This window comes from Xenopus laevis, chromosome 6S, assembly GCF_017654675.1.
Source record: "Xenopus laevis strain J_2021 chromosome 6S, Xenopus_laevis_v10.1, whole genome shotgun sequence".
Taxonomy (NCBI): Eukaryota; Metazoa; Chordata; class Amphibia; order Anura; family Pipidae; genus Xenopus; species Xenopus laevis.
The window spans coordinates 20353654-20376791 of NC_054382.1; the positions used below are offsets into that span (position 1 = coordinate 20353654).

General features: G+C 38.9%; 1 protein-coding gene across 4 annotated transcripts in view; it reads left to right on the forward strand.

The window, feature by feature from the left end:
* The window catches only part of nebl.S (nebulette S homeolog), a 129595-nt gene that overhangs the window by 67004 nt on the left and 39453 nt on the right, over positions 1–23138 (forward strand). For 2 of the 4 annotated variants that reach the window (XM_018269116.2, XM_018269114.2), the window contains exons 2-6: positions 8928–8993; positions 9075–9146; positions 12822–12917; positions 17719–17829; positions 22413–22523. The exons of the other annotated variants lie outside the window; for them this stretch is intronic. In XM_018269116.2, coding sequence (XP_018124605.2) covers positions 8928–8993; positions 9075–9146; positions 12822–12917; positions 17719–17829; positions 22413–22523 — 456 coding nt within the window. The remainder of the gene's footprint in view (positions 1–8927; positions 8994–9074; positions 9147–12821; positions 12918–17718; positions 17830–22412; positions 22524–23138) is intronic. 4 annotated transcript variants of the gene reach the window in all.

Below are 23138 nucleotides of genomic sequence, written 5' to 3' on the forward strand. Positions count from 1 at the left end.
TGCAATGTGCAAAGTGCAATTGTTGGAGTTGTGCCTGATGCGACAAGAAGAAATGCAATTGTGCATGTGCCTGTAAGTTGCAGCTAATATAGAGATAGGGATGGTGTCACTTTTGGCGTATAGGTGACAGCCTGCAGATGCAGGGCTGCTGAACTTCTATCATGGTGGGAGATGCAATTCCTGCTGGTAGCAGCTTTGGGGGCCATCCTCTCTGTGGGTAGAGGAAGCTGAATACTGGTGGATATAATGCCATAGTGCTGATCTGCTGAACGACAGCAGACCTTGCCAGCGCAACCCCAAGGCAATATTCAAAGCCAGAATTCCATAAGAGATTGCTACTAATAGTAGCAATCTCTTATGGAATTCTGGCTTTAAATATTGCCTTGGTAATAGTAGCAATCTCTTACGGAATTCTGGCTTTAAATATTGCCTTGGGTTTAGGCTGGCAAGGTCCTATATATTTGATAAAATGTGAATAAATGCTGTGGCTATTTTAACCCATTTCTGACTCCTGGGGGCAAATTTACTAAAGGTCAAAGCACCTACCGCTAGCGTTAATTTGCTAGCATAGCGCATTTTCGTTAATTTGCCGATTCACTAACGGACGCTGGCGTAAATTCGCTAGCGTTACTTCGCACCCTTACGCCTGGCGAATTTGCGCAACGGACGTAACTACGCAAATTCACTGAAGCGCAAAATTTTCTGAACGCTACCTTTTACGCCAGACTTCCTTCGCCACCTCAGACCAGGCGAAGTGCAATAGAGTCGATAGGGATTGCTTCAAAAAAAGTAAAAAAATTTTCTAAGTCCCAAAAAACGCTGGCGTTTTTTCTTTTTTTATGGGTGATAGGCTGAAAAAGATCGAAATTTTTTTTGGGGCTACCCTCCTTCCCCCCTACATTTCCTAACTCATGGCACCTTAACTATACAGTGGGCACATGTGTAGGGCAAAATTAAAATTTTATTTTCTGTTTTGAAAGTTTCCCAGGCTTGTGTAGTGATGCTACATATACCTGCATTGTAACTTCAATTTGGCGCCATATGCAAATTAAGCATCACTAGCGTAACTTCGCTTTGCTTGGTGAATTAACACTAGCGCAACTTCGCAACCTTACGCTTCCCCTGAGCGCAACTTCGGATGTTAGTGAATTTGCGTAGCGCTGGCGAAAATACGCCTGACGAAGTGCAGCGAATCGGACGCTGGCGCAACTACGAATCTATGAATTTGTCCCCTAGTGTTTCCTGAAGGTATGTAAAAATGGGGTTCAGTGGGATAACTGAAAGCGAAGGGTCAATTGAGGAGTCCCCTTGTCATGGCCCTCAGCCTAAATTAACCTATATTTCAGTTTTTAACATGTCTAATACTATATTTATATTTACATTAACATTTGTGCTATAGGTCACATAGGGATAAAGAATGTCTTAACCAGCTGGTTCATTTCTTTGTAACTGAAAGGGTCATTATACCATATATTATGCCAAATATATATACTGTATTAAAACAAATAATCAGCGATGGGCTAATTTCGCGATTCACCGAAAAATGCGCGAATTTCCAGAGAAATTAGCGAAACACTGGAAAAATAGGTGAAACACGAATTTTGATGCCGGTTTCAAAATTAATTTGACGCTGTTGACAATTCTGACGCCGGCAACAATTCTGATGCACAATAAAGTCAATGGGCGCCTATTAACTGTCGCCGCCGCCGCCGGAATTGTCGCCAACATCAAAAAAAGAAATGCCACTTTCGCGTAATTTGGTGGATTTATTCGCGGCCGGTGAAACTTGGAAAATTTGCTGCAAATTTGCACCTGCTGAATAAATTCACCCATCACTGCAAATAATATTTTTTCTCATTTCCCCAAACAATTATGAGAAGGTATTCTTGTTTCAGCTTCCCTTAAAGGAGAAGGAAAGCCAATATATGGCTGCCCAAAGAACTTTATCGCTCCACATATCGCTCAGCCATAGTCATAATGCCATTTCAGGGACGGGCTTCACCAGTTTAACATCCCTGAAATAATTTTGTCCTTTTAATTGTAGCAAAAATAAATCAATTGTGTATGGAAAAATCTGAAAGAGAATTGTTTCATTCCTTTTGTTATTAAGCCGAGCTCAAGAGGGACACCTGGTAAGGTTTGGAAGTGAGGAAATGGGATCTACTTGAGAAAATAAGTAAATGGTTTCCAGGGGAATGCTGGCGTTGAAAGCAAACTCTCCAGATCTAAATGGCTCTTTTGTATTCAAAGCATCTTTTATGCCCTCCTGGTAGCTCGGCTGAATGTTAAGAGGTGGCGTCTTATTTTCACAACCTGGCAAGCAGCAAGCATGAAAGACTTCTGACTGTATCATTTGGGCAGTTTCTATGTCTCTGTGCAGGGTAAATGAATGGTGCTGCTAACTGGCAAAATCCCAGAGAGTTAGACTCTACAACAAATACTAGGGCAAAGATCATAACATTGATCTTATTTACTTAACTGTGTCCACAATCCACTTTATATTCCTGCTGGATCTAGACAAAATTGCTAGATTATTAGAATATTTAACTTCTGTGTAACAATATAAACAACCTACCAGCCCTTCTAAGAAAAGTAATTTTCAAGACATGAAAACAACAGAATAGCATTTTTAGTAAAATCTGTGAATGTTTATGATATATTTTCATGTAGATATATGTGAAATCCACAAGGTCTTTTTAACTGGGGAGCAATCTTCTTGTGCTTCTCTAATAGCAACATTTTCAGTTTAATTTTTAAAGGCAATTTCTTCAGTGCTTATACGGATTCATCCTAAAATGCTACAAATATCATTTGTAAATATTAGAATTCACACTTTCATAAGGCAACAGTAAAGGTATGGGATCTGTTATCCAGAAACCAGTTATCCAAAAAGCTCAGAATTAAAGAAAGGCCGTCTCCCGTAGACTCTATTATAATCAAATAATCCAAATTTTTAAAAAGGATTTCCTTTTTCTCTGTAATAAGAAAATAGTACCTTGTACTTGATCCAAACTAAGATAGTATTAATGCTTATTGGAGGCAATACAAGCCTACTGGGTTTATTTAAGGTTTATATGAATTATTTAGTAGACTTAAGGTACTTGTGTGAATTGTGTTACATCTGGCATACAACATCAATAATAGTATTAGCATGAGATCCATTGTCATGACTTTCAAACACATAAAAGTCAGTTGGATGTGTAGTCATACCATGATAATGACCACCTCCTTAAGACAGGTGTTTCAGGTCTCCATTCTATCCTTGCACTTGTGTTTTAAATAGAGCAGCCTCAACCAGGGGACTAGTGAAAATCAGAAGGTGTGTGGAATGTTCATGTATACAAGTAAGTACCTTAGTAAAGAGCATATAAGTGCACTGCACAATTTTGCCATAAAATACACATTTAATTTGGTTACCAAAAAGAAGCATTTGTAAGCGAAGAAGAAGCTATGTTGTCTTGGTTTTTCAAAGACACTCCTAAAAGCCTGGTCAAAATGACTGTCCTTGAGACTGTAAGCAGCAATACATAATTTAGTCTGAATGATGTACAAGTGCCACTTATTCTCACTCATTCTTAAAAGTAGATTAAAGTCATCATTGTGATTAGCTGGAACATAAATATTTAAATTTCACTTTAAAATTCATTTTTACATTCTTTGAAAAAAAAAATATTTTTAGTATTTTCATTATTTCAGACAGGCTCATTATTTGTGTCCAAAACACAAATTTAATGATTATCTGAAAAGCATTTTATTGATTTTTTTAAAAAAATATTAATTTATTGGTAATGTTGCTCTCTGAGTTTCTCCATTCCTATTCCATTATGCCATTTCAATGCAAGGTAAAATAGGAATGAGGATTCCTATTATACCCTGCCTTGCCTTGATTCACCTGAGCCTGCCTTCCTCATTCCACCATGCCTTGTCTCATTCCTGTTTCACCATGCCTTGTCTCATTCCTGTTTCACCATGCCTTGTTTCATTCCTGTTCCCCCATGCCTTGTCTCATTCCTGTTCCACCATGTCTTGCCTGATTCCTGTTTCACCATGTCTTGTCTCATTCCTGTTCCACCATGCATTGTCTCATTCCTGTTCTACCATGCATTGTCTCATTCCTGTACCACCATGCCTTGTCTTATTCCTGTTCCACCATGGCTTGCCTCATTCCTGCTCCACCATGCCTTGTCTCTTTTCTATTTTACACTGCCTTGTGTTGTTTCTCCTGTGCCAAACTGCCTACCCTCATTACTGTTCCAACATGCTTTGCTTTATTCCTGTTCCACCGTGCTTCTAATCAATTCTATTCTACCTTTCCTTATCTCAATCCTGTTTCAGCATGCCTTGCCTCATTTCCATTCCACCAATCCTTGCCTCATTCCTGTTCCACCATGCTTTGCCTCATTTCTGTTTCACCAATCCTTGCCTCATTCCTGTTCTACCATGCATTGCCTCATTCCTGTTCTACCATGCATTGCCTCATTCCTTTCCACCATGTCTTGCCTCATTCCTGTTCCATTGTGGCTTGCCTCATTCCTGTTCTACCATGCATTGCCTCATTCCTGTTCCACCATGTCTTGCCTCATTCCTGTTCCATTGTGGCTTGCCTCATTCATGTTCTACCGTGCATTGCCCTGTTTCTGTTCTACTATACCTTGCCTCATTCCTGTTTCACCATGCCTTGCCTTATTGTTGTTTCACCATGTCTTGTCTCATTCCTGTTTCACCATGCCTTGCCTTATTGTTGTTTCACCATGTCTTGCCTTATTCCTGTTTTACCATGTCTTGTCTCATTCCTGTTTCACCAAGCCTTGCCTTGTTCCTGCTCTACCATTTCTTGCCCCATTCCTGTTCTGCCCTGTCTTGCCTCATTCCTGTTCTGCCCTGTCTTGCCTCATTCCTTTTCTGCCCTGTCTTGCCTCATTCCTGTTCTGCCCTGTCATGTCTCATTCCTGATCTGCCCTGTCATGTCTCATTTCTGTTTTTGCCCATTCTTGCTCCTACTGCACTCTGAATTCTGATACTGATTTCATCATCCTAGCAATGAAGAAAAAGTGCCCTGAATCACCCAAGAAAAAACAGATGTTGCAACTTTGGACAAGTACATTTAATGAAGGGATAAAATCATGCAACGATTGTGCCAAAAGTCATGCAATTTTTTTTCCATCCATTGAATCTACTTGTCTAAAGCTGGTTCTTCTATTTTTATGTAGTAGTGCTCATCCTGCTCCTGTCTGACAATGAAATTCATGCAGCTTTCATTGCGGCAAGAACGTATCCTACTTGCACCCAAAATTACACTGCACTTGCTGTTTTAAATGACCTCTTTAAGTTTTTTTTCACATTCCTTCATTTCACCAAGTTTTGCATTATATCCTGAAGTCAAATTATTTTCAGTGAAATAGTTAACTTGCAGTTATGTACCTTTGAAGGATTAATGCAAAATTTTTTACATTTGCAAATTAGGATTTGGTATTTAGCCAAGGATTCTCTATTTGGAAGAATGCAAAATATTCTAATATTCTCAGAGAGTAACATTCAGAAGCCTGGTTAATATGCAGTAAACATATAAAAAGGTTGCCTATCCATGGTACGAATGCCCATCCACAATACCTTTTATTATTGCTGTTGAACTTGGGGAAAGCTTATAGTATAAAAATCCTGCAAGCTAAAATGATGATAATTACAGGCCTCTGATATAAATGTTCTTCATGTTCTTTTGCAAAAGAGGAAGTACTTTGATCTTATATTTTAATTACAAATGTAATGATGGTTCCTGTCATTCTAGACAGTCGCTTTGGTGAACAACTGAATGTTCTTAAAGATAACCCATTCTCTTATCAAAGTAGACTGCTTACTTTAACACAGTGTGGCTTTTTCCGTATACAGAATTTATCAAAGCTTAAATTGTTGATAACTCCAACATTTAGGGGAAACCCCATCTTCTTCTGTATCGAATCTTTGTCAATGAAGTTTTGAGAACAATGATATTTTTCAGTTGCATGTTCTAGTTCTGTAACTGAAATACCTTGCATTTACAAGAATATACTCCGGAGCAGGTGAATATTTCAGTCAGTGGTAGAGTTACATGTAAATACTGTATACAGTTCAACAAAGGTCAGGTTTATCAACAATCAAATGGTGGATTCTTAGTTGAACCTCGATTTGATTTTGATTGTGTTGTTCATCAGTTGTTCAAATTGTTGTTGTTCAAAGTTTAATTGATCAGAAATTATTTGTCTTTGTTCGTAGCATTCTGGGATTTAGTACTGCAGATGCCCCAGTAAGAACAGCTGGTTTGAGTTATCAGATCAGAGTAGACTATGGATAAAGTTTAAATAAAAAATAGGTGGATTTAATTAATATTGATCAGACTTCCTTCCCCAACCTTGCTCTTGTTCCCACTCCACCCACTCCACCCACACCCCTCTCACATCTTGCCACCTGTCTCACAAATGTATAACCTTATGTGCAAAGTTACTTACAGAATGAATTATGTAAAAACAAAGTTGGACATAATATATAATAGTGTAACTAACTAGTTCATGTCAAGCTAGATTTGACTGACAAAATAGATATTTGTGACAGAAAGCAAGATTTTATAGCACAGGATTCATTCTTTCCACAAAATGACAGTTTTGTTTCACAAAACAGATAAAATAACCATTCTGTGAAGCAACACCGTCAGTCACATTCCTGAACCAATAAGAACAAAGCTTATTGCCATTTACAAACAATGGCTAAGGCAAAGTATCTGACCTGCTATAGAGGGCGCCCTCTAATGTTCCCTGTGCTGAACAAACCTTTCCTAAAAGAGCTGCTGTTAAACACTACAGGTTCATAAATGGAAGTTTTTACAAATGGCTGAGAAATATAATGCTGCACTTATATTGATTGTAGAGAAAGAAAAGTATGCAAAACATAAATATAATCATTTTAGGTGATATGGCTATTCTTATTGTAGTAACCTGCTTGTGTGGCCATTTTGGTTAAGGGCATTCCTGCTGTTTTGCCATTATCTTATGACTCACTCCTGTTCCTCTTCCTGTCTAAGCTGAGAGCAATAATGGGACAGGCCACACCCACCTGCCATGTTGTATTAAATGTACCAGAAGTTATGTGCTTGTCTGGCTGCTTTGCCTGACTCTCAGAGTCAGTTATAAGTTTTGTATATGATAGTTAGACTCCAATGTCTCCTCCTAGCTGTAATCTTGCACCAATTAGCTTGTAGTAGTCTCTTAATAATGTGCTTAGCTATAGTTCAACTACTACATAATAGCTTTAGCCAGAGACTTGGGACTGATCATGTGCACACATACCTCCCAACTGTCCCTTTTTCAGAGGGACAGTCCCTCTTTTGACAGCTCAACCTGAGGTCCCTCATTTGTACTGGAAAGTCCCTCTTTTCTCTGCACTGAACAGCCAGAAAAAGAAACAAAGTTTCTGACTTAATTGGCTTTTGGCAGAGAGGCCAGTACAGCTAACAGGTGCAACTAAGATACTTTGTAACAATTTTGAGATAAGAAAATAAGTAATTTTATCAGTTTAGATAAGGAGAAATATTTTCCTAACCAGATTTTGTTTTCATTCTTTAATAGAAAAGTCTTTTGTATATTTTTTTCTCTGTGTATGGTCAAAAATTCTTATATAACATGAGAGACATTCATTCTGTGTATTAGGGATAATTTTGTATACAGAATGTATTTGAGACAAACGGCACCCCATAAACATTGTCTTACAGTTTCTTTGTGTAATAGAGCATTCTGGCAGTAGTATATATTGTTGTTAGGACTTTCCCAGTTATTATCTCACAACAAATTGCAAAAAATATAATAGGGGTAATTTATAAAGACCTGAGTAAGACAGGAAAGAGCGCGTAGGGGCCAAGAACGCAGCCCTCAGTTATGACGCAGAAGCACATTTCTTGCTGTGCTTTGCACCCTGCGTCAAACTGAAAATGTATTTTACTTTCGGCTCAGAGTGCTGCGGCCTGTGATGGTTGGATTAAGCCAGTCCTATCCTTTCTCCCTGCCATAGGGCCGGAGGTAAGTACAAGGCCCTGTCATTGCTTGTTGCCATCACTGCTCTGAATGGCAAACAATTTAGGAGATGGGTAGGAGAGTTGTGTACCTGCTTCCCATCACCTGCACCTTTGAATATAATGCTTCACCAGTTGCCCACTGGTCCCTGTGCTCCAAAAACCCGTTGCCCCCATTTTTTGCACCTTGCACATTGCCTTCATACTCATATATGACCCCTAAAGACTGTGGTTGCTTATCATTAGAAACATAATTAAAACATCAATAAAAATGAAGACTAGATGGCAAGATGGCAAAAATTCATATGTGAACTTCCCTTTAATTACTCACATTTTTAATAATGCTGAATTAAAGACACATTAGTTAGCCTTAGTCTGTTTATATTTGGCAAGGAAATGTTATTTCATGATCCCCGCTGTTTGCAATAAAAATACAATTTACTTTGTAGTGAACATTGACGAGATACAGACATATGCAACATAGAATATCATATGTTATAAATTTCAATAGCTGCAGTGAAGGACAGTGGGCTGTAACACCACAGACTGAAGTAAATGAAACGATGGAACAGGATAAAATGGTTTGGTCGTTTTCATTTTTTAAATGACGTTTGGAAAATGGACTGCACACCTAGTATAGGTCATCTCTCTATAAATATCATCAACACTGTTCAAGTAGCTATGTTCTCAATGCCTGCTATTGATGCCGTTGGGACCCTTATCACCAAGCTGCTCAGATAAAAGCCACAGAGTACCATATAAGGGTGAGGCCTGATAAGGTTAAGTTTAGCACAAATACTTAGCCGCCAGGCATTAAACCAATTGCTACATCAGAACCTGGTGCTCTGTACAGAGTCTTGGCTTCTTTTATTTATTTTTCATTTTCCTCTAGACCCACAGAATGAAAGTTCCCATCATTATTGATTCTAGAGTGGAGGACAGTGATGAAGAGGAGAAGGTAATGGCATTTTCATGGCTAGGCACTTATCTCCCGAGGTAAGAATATAATTTATAGGGGCTTTTTGTTTGCTTCTTTCAGGTGTTTCCCAAGCCTGTTGTTGAAGACAGAAACATTGAGTTTGCAAAGAGATGTACCGAGTTAATAAGTGATGTGAGTAAATTCCGTTATCTTCTTTATTTTATACATTGCAGCTTGAATATATAAGGAGCACTTGTCTGAACATACTGTGCCACAATGGGAGGGAGATGGTTGATCAATATTGTCATTGTCAAGTGTGACGCCTTAAGATGAACAGTAAAGAACTTTGGTTTTTTTTTATTGCGGCGTCCCTCATTATTATCTTTGGGATGCTATTGGCCAGCAGCATCTCAGTACCCAAGAATCCCTTTGCAAAATGATCAAGGCTGAATTAACAGATTGGTATAATTTGGCCGCCATGCCATGTATATGTCTATCTGAACGTAGACGGTAGTCACCTTTGTTTTGATAATAAAATCTTGTCTTATCTCAGTATCTATGATATTGAAGCACTTTCCATGTTTTGTGGAAAAACAATCCCATATGTGGATGCTGAGGAGTATGGGAGATGTAGTTTGTCACCCATATGTGGATGCTGAGGAGTATGGGAGATGTAGTTTGTCACAGACAAGTACCAAGAGTTTGACTTTCCTGTCTTACAAGGTCAGAGCTCTTATCTTCCTTAGACAGTATGTAGAACTTACAGCAGGAGACACCATGCAGCAAGAACACATCTTTATTCCCTGCTGAGTTATACAAACGGCTGTAGAGGGTTGAGAGGAAGTAATTCCTGACATGCCATTGACTCTTCAATTAAAGTAATGTAACAAATGTAATTAAAAGCTCACAGGCAGACACTGTTCTGCAAAAACCTTGATCAATTTTCCGGCAAACTATAGTCGCGTAAAAGCTTTCTTTCTACACTTTGCAAGAGATGAAGAAAGGCTTTCTATTTCGGTGGTATTTTTCCCACAGTTGTCTGCTCCCATTTAATTCTGAATGGTAAAAATAAGACAATAATTCATAGCGAGCCCTCCAGCTGGGAATCACACAGAGCAGGAATAAATAATGAGTGCATGGGTGTTTCTTGTGTCCTCTCTAGAATAGCGGCAACCCCATAAGGGGGGCTTCCTTAATGAATACTAGAAGTATATAAATATAAGCAGTCCACTGCAAAGCAATGCAGCATTCCTAGGCACAAGTAAGTTGCGAGTATAGACACAAGCCAGATCAGGTTATTTCAGGGTTCCCTTGTGTTTCAGCAGCAAGAGTTGGGAGGAGATCCACTTAGTGAAAAAGTAGCCAAAACAATGTTAAAAATTTGAAAAACTTTATTAGGACTTGCGTTGACCTAATGCGTTTTGTGCCAAAATGGGCTCTTACTCATAGGCCTATGAGTAAGTGCCCATTTGGTCACGAAACGCATTTGTCCTAATAAAGTTTTTCTAATTTTTGACATTATTTTTGCTACTTTTTCACTAATTGGATCTCCTCCAAACTCTTGCTGCTGATTTATTCTACTAAAAAATGAATGGCCCTTGGACTGGGGGTCTTCTGGCACGTGATCATTCTGTATAATTTATTCTATGATTTTCTTTTCAAGGGTAGAATTACACACCACTGCATACTTTACCTTGCGTTTCCCCTACATTTACAAGAAATCATCAAAGCTGGTTGATCGGGCACCTACGTTTTGTTGTGAATTGCATACTCACTTTTGCATTCATTTGAGCATTTGCTGTTTTGCCTGAATTCTTAAAGGAGCTCTGCAGTATATTTACATGTTGGTAATGTAGACTCAATGGGGTATATTTTTATCAAAGTGTGAAGGTTTAGATCTCCACGGTCCACTAGCGTGAAATACCGCCTCTCTCCATTCATTTCTATGGGATTTTTAAAGGATAAGTAAACCTTAAAAATTAATGAATGTAAAATTGATGATGGTGCTATTCTAAGCACTTTTGTAATTTACATTCATTATTTATTCTTTTTTAATGCCAAGATATGAAGGGATACATGTACTGTTTATATGAATGAATTTTGTTACAACATCGCCACCTGCTGGTCGGTTTCCCACCAGTCTGACCACCAAGTAGTCAAGGAAGTTGTCAAGAGAAAGAAAGAGGCTTCTCTGATGTTCTTCTGTTTAGGAATAAAATTAGAAACTTTTGTCACATCTTTCCTAAGCAGAAGAACATCAGCCTCTTTCTTTCTCCTGACAACTTCCTTGACTACTTGGTGGTCAGACTGGTGGGAAACTGACCAGCAGGTGGCGTTGTTGTAACAAAATTCATTCATATTAACAGTACATGAATCCTTTAATAACTTGGAATAAAAATAAATAAAAATGAATGTACATTACAAAAGTGCTTAGAATAGAACCCTCATCAATTTTACATTCACTTATCTTTAAGGTTTACTTATCCTTTAAAGGAGTATTTATCAAATGGTGAACGTTCAATTTCACCTTTTGATAAATACGCTTTTAAAAATCCGATAGAAATTAATTGAGAGAGGTGGTATTTTACTCTAGCAGACTGTGGTGATCTCTAACGTCACTCTTTGATAAATACTGTATACCCCAATGCCACCAACATGAAAGTTCCAGCGTACAAATGCTGCACATTTTAACTTTCCGGGTTTCTGTTCCATTTATACTGCACCAGTGTTGTTTTAGTTTTTGTTTACTGGCAAAAAAGCTGGCAGTGGGAGGGTTAAATCATGCCTGCCCAGTGGCTGTGTATAAACAGAAAAATCTCTTAATCAGTAACTCACACAATGGGGGAGCCCAGTGATGCTTGAAAAGAGTTCAGCTTGTAAGCTCTATTAAGCAGGGCCCTCTCTACCTTTCTGCATCAATTAGTATTTCTATGTTAGATGCATACACCTTTCTATTGTACATCGTCAGGGAAAATGATGAGACTTTAGGAATAAATGTTAATAATAAGTAATAGTAAAAAAAACCTGCAAACAGGTGCCCCCTGATTTGCCAATTTCTCTTGCTGTATTTTTTCTCCTTTCCTGCTTTTTGAAATATGAGATATAATACACAAAAGCCATGAATATCTTGTAAATTATATCATAAACAGTGACTAGTGATGCCATCAGTTATAAACAGTGAGTAGTGATGTCATTTTTTGACATTTTTGTCACATGACTCACTAAAACTTGTGTATGATAATAAATAAAGTACCCCTTGTAGGAAAATATGAGGGTATTAAAAGTAACCTTGGAGTCCAGGACCTGTATAAAAGCACTATGGTCATGGAACTCCTCTGTGACTTATATTATCCTTATATTTTACAATAGGGGGTACTTTATTCACTATATAAAGTCAAGTGCCTAATCAACTATGATTAGAACTCATGAATATTTAGCATTTGTGGCAAAGTATATTGCAGCTTTAGAAACACCCAGTTCAGTGCGTCCAACCTCACAAAGATTTTGGCAGAGATTCCCTAAAAGCTACGCCCCCATATTCCATTCTCTGTAACACCCCCATAAACTATTGTACCTTTGCTTAGACAGTTGGCATGACACAGAGTTATGAATGAAGAAAGGATAATGTAACATTTGTGGTCTATAAACCTAATCTATTTCCCAGTAGTTTGCCTTCTTTTCAATTTCTCTTTTATAGAAAAAGAAAGAGAACATGGTTTATTGTGAGATCGTAAACTAAAGATAAATAAACTGGTGTTATTTTCTCTTGGAAGGAATATGTTTGAAAAAATGTGACTGCTACTTTTTTTTAGCCACTTGAACATTAAATACAAGAGGACAATAAATGCTGTAGTCTTTGTGTTACAGGTCACCTATAAAGAACAGTATGAAAAATCTAAGGGCAAGTGTGCCTTTGTTCCGGATACACTTACACTGAAAAATGTTTCCGATTCAATTTCCGAGGTAAGATAAGGCCCTTTGCTCTCTTACACAATGTTAAAATGTTTGTACTTTTCTTTCAACTAACCCCTGAAGAGTAAAAGACGGCATAGGCATTATTAGCTGGAATGCGTCTTTAGATGCATCTTTAGACGCAAGTGCATTGTGCCTATTGATACAGGGTGCCGAGGGAACCCTGTGGCTACCTCCTGGTCTGGGAGTGTTAGTAGTTCCAGGGTTCCCCTGTGTCAATAGCTGCAATTGCTCTTAATTCAGAATGGGAGGTAGGGAGGATTGAGCAGTGCCAAGTGCAACTTTACAGAAGTACAAAAGTTGCATTTTGATGCAAATACCTTTAATCAATAGGGTTTTACACTCATCTGACTGTACCCGTCCCCTCAGACCGAGTCATCACTTATTGGACTGTGTATAGGGCCCTTCTGATGGTCTGTCCAGCTGCTATCTGGCCAAATATCTGGGATATAGCAGGTTTCCTGGGCATGGACTTCATCAGTGCTTGATGTCATTTTAGGTCCCCATTATGATCAAATTAGTGGATCTTCATTATTTGGCCCAACCTAATTGTTGGAGTACAATCCAAATCATCTTATAAACCTAATATAAGCTAATCATCTCCGAATGTTATTAAAGGGATCCTGTCATCGGAAAACATGTTTTTTTTCAAAACACATCAGTTAATAGTGCTACTCCAGCAGAATTCTGCACTGATTTCCATTTCTCAAAAGAGCAAACAGATTTTTTTATATTCAATTTTGAAATCTGACATGGGGCTAGACATATTGTCAGTTTCCCAGCTGCCCTTAGTCATGTAACTTGTGCTCTGGTTACCTTCCCATTGTTCTTTTGTTTGGCTGCTGGGGGGGAAAAGGGAGGGGGGTGATATCACTCCAACTTGCAGTAGAGCAGTAAAGAGTGGTGAAGTTTATCAGAGCACAAGTCACATGACTTGGGCAGCTGGGAAATTGACAATATGTCTAGCCCCATGTCAGATTTCAAAATTTTATATAAAAAAAATCTGTTTGCTCTTTTTAGAAATGGATTTCAGTGCAGAATTCTGCTAGAGCAGCACTATTAACTGATTCATTTTGGGGAAAAAATGTACAATAGTACAACCCTTTTTATCTATTACTAAACAACTTCTCAGAGCAAACCTCCAACAAGTAGCAGGAAAATGTATTTTGGAATTACTAGGTGGGAAAGAAATACTGCTTATCTGTATAAACCATATTGCTTTGTTATTTTGCCAATGCTGGCGAAAAGTCGCAATCGTTACCCACATCGCCCTTTAGTGTATCTGCCCAATAGAATGTTTACACTATCTGCACTGTTGGTTCTGACTAAACAGCAGAAGCCAGCTGCTTTACAGACCTAGAGGAAAACCTGACTCCACTGTTCAAAAGTCAGAAGCAGAAAACAGAATCATTCAGCTGCAATTACGTTTACAAATAACTTTAAAAAACAGTGAGCATTTTTAATAAACGGATATTGGAAAGCTGCTTAGAATTGCAGTATGCAGAAAGCCATTTTGGTCAAGTTTCCCTTTAATGTTATGTTTTTTTTTTTACGCTTATATCATTTTCCCTTAAGTCATTGCATCAGTGGTACCTTTCCTATATTTTGATATCAGAGGATATTATGTGTGTTCTGTGAGCATGATGGATCCATGCAGATGTCAGCTTTCCTAAGCACTTCCAGCTGCGCTTCAAAAAGTAGCTCTAATGTATCAAATAAAACATAGAACTGTTGACATACATGCACCGTCAGCTGCATGCAAAACGACTCTGTAGCACGTAGCCCATAAAGGTCTATAAACAAAGAAAGCAAGAGTGTAATAATGATTTATGTCTAACAACTGCTTTAGCCATTACTTGTTATTAAGGGTTATAGTAATGCCTGACATAATGACTTCCCATTAATTTTCGGGTTTCACATGTATTTAAGGGGCTTAAACGTTTCACCTGGATCATTCTGCTTAAGTCCTGTTGCTTGAGACTGAAGACTAAGATTTTGATGGAAAATCAGGGGACAGGCTGTGGTCGCTAGATCCTCTAATGACTTAAAATAGTGATAACATTGGATGTGATTCATTATAGGTGTGAGTTGGAGTGTTAGAAAGATGCTTTGCCGTTTAAAGCAGGGAATCAGGCGCCAGTCATAGGTGTCAGTTCTGTCACTTCAATTACAGGTTTTGCCCCCCTCAGTGCCGAATGCACGGCACAATCCTAAATGCTTTTTAATAGTGAGTTCCGAGCTCTTGTAAACCTATTTACAATGCAACCAAAGAGAAAAAATTTTATGCTGAGAATGGGCATTTCTAAACAGCGATCCTGTTGCTCAGCAAACAAGGGTATTCCTTAAATGAGAGATTCTTCTTCCAAAGGTTACTGTAAAGAAATGGCAAGCAAACATTCTATTTTTAAAAAATAAATTGGTCACTCGGTTCTAGGGATGCACCGAATCCAGGATTCGGTTCGGGATTCGGCCAGGATTCGGCCTTTTTCAGCAGGATTTGGATTCGGCCGAATCCTTCTGCCCGGCCGAACCGAATCCTAATTTGCATATGCAAATTAGGGGCAGGGAGGGAAATTGCGTGACTTTTTGTCAGAAAACAAGGAAGTAAAAAATGTTTTCCCCTTCCCACCCCTAATTTGCATATGCAAATTAGGGTTCGGATTCGGTTCGGTATTCGGCCGAATCCTTCGGGGTTCGGCCGAATCCAAAAAAGTGGATTCGGCGCATCCCTACTCGGTTCACTGTTTTGTTGGAATTCATGGATATCAGTGGGTACTCAGTGACCCTGGAATTGCGGGGGGAAAACACTGCAGTGTGGGGAAAAAACATGACACTTTCATAGTAACTGAGCCTTTCTGCCCACTCCATTACTCTTTCTCTTTTCAATATTTCACCAACCAGAGTTCTAGTCCCCTACTTCACTGTTATATTTAAAGAGACCGATGCACAGTCAACAAGACTGTGGGGGGGGGTTTCTTTGCTTGCTGAGTGTTAGTGATGCTGGGTGATACATAAAAGGGGTAAATGTGATAGTTGTCTTTTTCAACCCAATCTTTAAAAGGATATTTATGAGCTAGAGAGAGCGCAGAGACTGGTAAAAAGGATGAAAGAATAAAACTATAAGGAAAGACTGTCAAGGTTGATGATTACTCTTTGAGGACATAAGGGTGACATAAGGGTGGTGGCAGATGAGACTACTGGGGGAGATTAGTCACCCAGCAATAAATCGCCTCTTCTTCGGGCAATTTATCTCCTCTAAATGCCTTCCCTTTGGCTAGAATGTAAATCACCGGTGAGATGGCACTCGGGATGCTTCATTTTCCTAAGTCACCAAAGTTGCCTGTGAGGCTGGAAGGCATTTAGGGGAGATTAGTCGCCGAAGAAGAGGCGATTTATCGCTGGGTGACTAATCTCCCTCAGTAGCCACGTCTGCCACCGCCCTTATAGATAGAAATCAGCGGACCTTTGTTTTGGAGGTTGTGGAATGTTCTGCCGGGTGATGATGCAATGGCAGATTCTTGCCTTTAAGAGGAGCTTGGATGATTTCTTGGACAGGTATAATAGCCAAGGCTATTGTGATACTATAATCTACAATTAATATAGATATTGATACATAGTTTATATATGTGCATGTATAGATAGGTCTGTATAAGTATGTGGGGGTCATTTTGAGGGATGGACTTTTGTCTACATTATACTATTTAACTAAAACTAAAACATGTACTTTGCATCTTATGACAATTGTAAGTTTGTAGAGAGGCCACAAAGCCTGGGCCTATGGTGGCAAAATTTTAGGGGTGGCATGCCGTCCAGCCGTATCCTAAGTAGCACTGGAGACACACAGGTGCAAAGATGGGCTGACACTAGGACAATGCGGTCTTGGGGCGCCATTTGGGGAAATTCGACTCTGCTCGTTTACTTAAAGGGCATGTAAAGGCAAAAAAATAAAATCCCATTTTTACTTTCTTTAATGAAAAAGAAACCTATCTCCAATATACTTTAATTAAAAAATATGTACTGTTTTTATAAGAAACCTGACTGTATGCAGTGAAATTCTCCCTTCATTTACTGCTGTGGATAGGAATTGTCAGACGGTTCCTAACTGCTCTGCAGGGAAAGAATCATACTTATGAACAGCAGGGGAAGACCCCGCCTTACTTCCCAGCCATGCAGAACTCAAGCAGCTTTGTTTATGACGATCCCTAAGCAGCCCAGACCACACTGAGCATGTGCACAGTCTTAGTCTTGCAAAGATGTTTAACAAAGTTACAAGATGGTGACCCCTGTAGCCAACTTGGAAAGCATAAATTATTTGTTTGATTAGGCTTGTGGTGCAGTAAGTTCATGTTTATATTTAGTATACAAAATACAGCACTTCTAGCCTTATTCTAGTTTAGACTTTACATGCCCTTTAAATACAATTACATTTAGTACATCATAATATAGTTCTAGAACAACTGTCAACTCAATAGTGTCCCATAGGTGAGACAGTGGGACACTATGAAGTTGTAGCGCTTATTATCATCCTATACAGTATGTGTCTGCAAAGTACCCACCACTTAGATTGTAAGCTCTGTGTGACAGTTTGTCTCATCACTTAATCTTGAATGTAAATCTATTTTTGTATTTACTTATAATCATTTATAAAAGCACTTACCCTGCCTTGGTGACTAAGAAGATCCTTATAATTTACAATATGGGACACATTACGAGCTCTTTATAATAAGTGCGCTTTCTGTACAATTCTAATTTCATGTCTTACATTGCTGTGTTTCTCATTTCTTCTACCAAGACAAAATACAAGGAAGCGGGAAAGAAGGGACTTTCCAACTCTTTGTACAAGATGATGCCGGCCACCGTAGACACTGCGTTTGCTAAAGAAGTTACACAGCTACAGAGCAAGGTAAAAATTAAAAACAAAAGTCAATATTCCACAATTTATAAATACTGTATGTGATGTTCTGCTTAAAAAAAAAAATCGGATGAGCCACAACAACAGGCATCAAACCACATTCAGTAGAAAGTGACTCCTCTGGGAATTACTATCCTGCATTAAAATACACTGAGGTTCTCTGGTTGGTGGCCAGTTCTGACATTGTGTACAGTGTGTACTGCATTAATATTCACTCCAAAATATTTGCTAGCTGAAAGAAGGTTCCCTTAAGTTTTGCACACAATGTTGGCCAATAGACACTGGCAAGCACCTTGCTGTTTAGTCAGTGGACTGTGAAGTGTCTTTTAGCAACAGAAGGAGCTTTGTAACAGAATCCTGTCTCAAAAAGATGGTGCCAAGGCTTCCATGGCAACAGCCAAAAGATAATCCCTCTGCTATTAATAATAGTTGATTTTTTTTACATGCTGAAGTGCATCATTAAGTAGAACACTTAAAAACAGAATTTAATCCTTATTAATAAAATATAGAAGAAGAAAAAATATTGAAAAGTATTAAAAAAGTGCACTTGATGCACTAACATTTGGCATCCCCAAGTGCACCAATCCTTTCCTTCTCCTTTAATTTTTTATTTGGTTGAGGCAGCAAGCAAAGGAAATTGTTATATTTTTTGAGACACAGGGACACGTTTGCACTCAATTGTAAATGAGCCCTATAGTCAGAGGGGCTGTAGCACAGCAGAGAACAATGTGTATGGTTTTTTTCATAGTGCTGGTTGCTTAGCGGAGGTTGTCTTATGAAACAGAGCTTTGCAATCTGCATTGAATGAAAATGTGCATAGATACAGTCCAACAACTCCTGGGAAGATGTTTCTCTTTTTGGTATCCATTAAATACACCTATGGGTTTGTGCCTGTTTTAACATTAATATAAAAGTCTCCAAAAGACTATAATCATTTATTTTATTACATTTGCAGGTTTGTGCCTGTTTTAATATTAATATTAAAGTCTCCAAAAGACTATAATCATTTATTTGATTACATTTGCAGGCAATTTTTTTTGGTAGACAATAATAACATGGAAGAGTAACCCAAAGTTTGTAATACAGAATGTATTAGGCATTATACATTTCTTCTTGGATAGTTCTAGTCTTATAGTTGTAGTGCTATAGTAAACTGAGTGCACTGTCCTCTTCTATGAGCTTCACTCCCAATACTATGCTCTGGATGAGACCTTAATTCTTATGGAGTAAGCCCTCGCAACAGTGTGGATGCAGGGTGTAGTACAACTGTAACTTAGTCCAGGGTACAATAATTGGGCACCATTGGTTCTTATAGCTTTATATTTACAGCTTAACCAGTGAACATATTTATTGAACAGGAGCATCCACAATGGAGTGTACATACAGAGCAAACAAGATCATAGAGCAACAGTGGATAGGCATAAACTCAAAGCACCTTTGGTCAGGATAAGTCCCCACAGGGAAGAGAACAAATACAACAGCAAGTGCTCGAGGTACGCCCAGCTTTCAGGCCTAGGTCTGTACACTTAGTCCCTACTTGGGCAATTAGTACCAGGGATCATAATTCCCCTCACAATCCTCGGAGGAGCCTCAAGCTGCTCAGCTAAATAGCCTGTCTGTCTGACACTCCTAGAATGACCTCTTAAATTGAGTAGCCTATCCTCAAGCCAGGGCTAACACAAAATGGACCCTAAGCACATGACACCCCAGGACTTTATACTTTAGCACATTGCCATCTACTGGGCATTGCTTGAACACAAAGGGGCATAGCTTTAAGCAGGGGAACCTGCTTAAAGCTTAGGACCCAGTTAGGCGTCTATAACACTTGGGGACTTCCTGATAAATAATACTGCAAGATTAATTTACCAGCCCCCTACATAGTTATACGTATAATATAAAAATGATCAGATAAATGCTGAAACCATTACAGAACAGCACAAACATTACATTTGTGATCACATTCCAAATATCTTTGATATCAAAATACTGGGAGATAAAGACACTTGCTACCAAAATCAGTGAGAGTTTTAGGTACCCTAGATAAGAACCAAGATATTATTATGTAGGTTGGAAGTGGATTTGTTAAATTTTTCAGCTACGGTAGCTAAGAATCTGTGGGATTACTCATCATGAACATTGCAGTAACTATTACAATATTCTGTATAGCAACGCAAATATATATATAATGTTATAGCAATTCACACAACATAAGCAAATAAAGAAATTAAGTTCATTCTTCTGGCATCAGAAAAGTCTGGTATGCTGGCGGACTGTATACATCACCAACCTGCTTTTTGACAGAACATTGTGAACATAGTGCTCACAAGCAGGGCCGCCATCAGGGGGGGACAGGGGGACAAGTGTCCCAGGCCCGGGCATGAAGGGGGGCCCGGCAGTGCCGCAGTTTCTAAAGAGCTGGGCCCCCCTTACGAGCGCCCGAGCAGTGCGGCCATTTCGCAAGTCCCGAATGCGGAAGTGCCGAAAAACCAAACAGCCGAAGGACCCAAAGCCACGAAAACAGCCGAAGTCCCGAAGTGGCGAAAAGACAAAAACAGCCGAAGTCCCGAAGTGGCGAAAAGACTCAAAGTCACGAAAGGAAGTGAAGTTGAAGTCCTGAAGCCTTGAGTTTAATTCTACTGAACACCAGTTTGTGTTTTTTTTTAATCCCCTGGCCACCAATGTATTATTTTATTATTTTATTATTCTATAAGCCCCTGCCACCTATGTTTTTTTTAAAAAAATTTGACTTGTAAGGGGGGCCCTGGCGCCAATGTTTTTTTTTTAAAAATATTCTTTGGGGCCCCAATTTTTTTTAACTTTTAAGGGGGGCCCTGGCAACAACGATTTTTTTAAAAACTTTTATGGCGGGCCCTGGCTCCAATGTTTTTTTTTTAACCTATAAGGGGGCCCTGACCATCAATAGCTTTTTATAACTTGTGTGTGAGGGGGGGTTACTTTTTTAGCGCTGATGTCTGTGTGGTCTTTTAACTGTGATGTGGAGTGGACAGGATATGGGGTGGGGCTTGGGCACCAGTGTGGACGGCAAAAATTTTGTTGTACGGGGCCCCGTGATTTCTAATGGCGGCCCTGCTCATAAGGCTTTTTCCCGCATCCTGGACAAATAGCTCTGTCACAGGCCATCCACTTTTTATCATGTGATGACTCATTAATTCCAGCACTTGTTTTAACTTCCTCAGCCTGAGTGAACACAGCCCCTGTTATTCTCCCCAACTGCTGTGTCTCATAGAGCATTCTGGGGGGACATACCTGGTGGTCATGTTGGTAAAATTATTCCTCAAAAGCCTTATAAAATAGTTTTCTGCTATTACTACTTTGCAGTTTTCCACTTGAATTGTTCATAATCCAGTCTTGAGCTTTCCATTTGTTGGTCCTACCTTACCTGAATATTGATCTCTCCATCTTCTCCCTCCCAGTTTGTAGTGTCTGTGCTGAAGGATAATCAATGGTCCATGTAAATTGTAACATTTTTGGACTGTCCTCATAGTAACAGTTTTAAGCATCACATTGATCATCAAGGAGACGATTTGATATGGTTCTGCAAAACACTTTGTACTTTTACATTGCACTTTGGTTTATTGTGATGTTTCAGAACAGATGCTTTGATATATAGTATATACTTTTCCTATTTTTTTATTCCAAATTTTGCATTAATTTACAAATACCGAGACAGATGTGACAGTTACATTTAATGGCAGTAACATCTGTTTAAGAAAAATGATCCATGGACAACTGCATCAGCTTGAGAAACATTTTTTGGTGTGTGTTTTTTGGCAGACATGATATTTTTATTGCAATAAATAAGGAATCGTTTGTCACGTGTTCAAGTTTGCTTTGTTTGTATCCCCATTTTATAAATCTCATACAAGGCCTGGGCAATGCATTAAGAGATTTTTTTTTGTTTTGTTTTTTTTAAACAATTGCAAATTTTAGGGATATGGTTTATCAAATTGATAAATTGTGTACAGAATGTGTTGATACCAGAGCCAGGGCCATTTCACATAATGTGGAAACAATTACTGCATTTACAATGTGTTCCCAGCCCTAATGACACAATTTATCCAACTTTTGTTGTAAAAAGAAATACATATATTACAGCACAGAGTTTTAAAGCCTATGCCTTATCAACTAATGCCATTGTACCACAGCAGTGTTATCCTCTTCCTTAGCTCAGCCTACCAGTCCACCACATAAATTGACCCCAGGCTCTCTTGCTGGCAGCACCTTATTTAGTAGGTTCAGAGCGTATGCACTGCTATCCCTATCCCTAAAAAGAGCCTGAAGGCTATGGCCCCTGCCTGATTGACCATGGGTTTAACAGCAGAGTTCAGGGGTCACGCGTTGTCACCTTCATTTTGTTTCATCCATTTCCACAAGGGGCACTAACAATCCAAACAGCAGGAAGTGAAGATGTGCAACATACAGTACACAGGCTGGCATTGCACATTGCAAAATAACATTTTCAGACCAAACAACTGTACCAACTACATGCAGAATGAACCTACAGTATATTGGAGTTATGAAATAACACGACTTTGAATCCTTTTTTTCCCAAGGTCCTTTACAGACAGAAATATGATGCAGAAAAGGGAAAATCAAGTTATGCCCAGATGCAAGAGCCTCCAGATATGAAGCATGCCAAGGAAGTTAACAGACACCAGAGTAATGTAAGTAGTAATCTGATCACGTACAGGAACATACATAGGAGGGAATTAATATCCCCTTTCCAAACCCGCCATCCAACTATGGAAATGCTATTATTTAAAGAAACAATTCTTTAATGATTGCTTTGTCTCTGTAATAAAAGTTCTAGCCCCATAAAACCTTGATCATGATGGTAACTAAGCAGAATAATTATGTGTTGGTGGCAAAACAATCATTTTCCGTATTTTAGTGTTTAAATGTTTTTAGCGGCCTTAAGGTATAGTGATCCTAATGAATGAAGTGACTAACAAGGGCGAAAATTCGCCAGCGTGACGTAATTTCGGTACTTTGCCAATTTACTAACAGACGCTGTCATAACTTTGCTAGTGAAGGAGATAGACTGTAGCTGTACTTCGCTCCCTAACGCCTGGCGAATTTGCACTCTGACGAATGGACGTAGCTACGCAAAATTCACCAAGATGCTGATTTTACTGAACGTTACCTCTTGCGCCAGACTTACCTTCGCCCCCACAGACCAGGGAAGTGCAATAGAGTAGATAGGAGTTCCTAAAAAAAAATGTTGAAAATTTTTATAAGTCCCAAAAAACGCTAGCGTCGTTTCCTTTTTCAGGGTGATA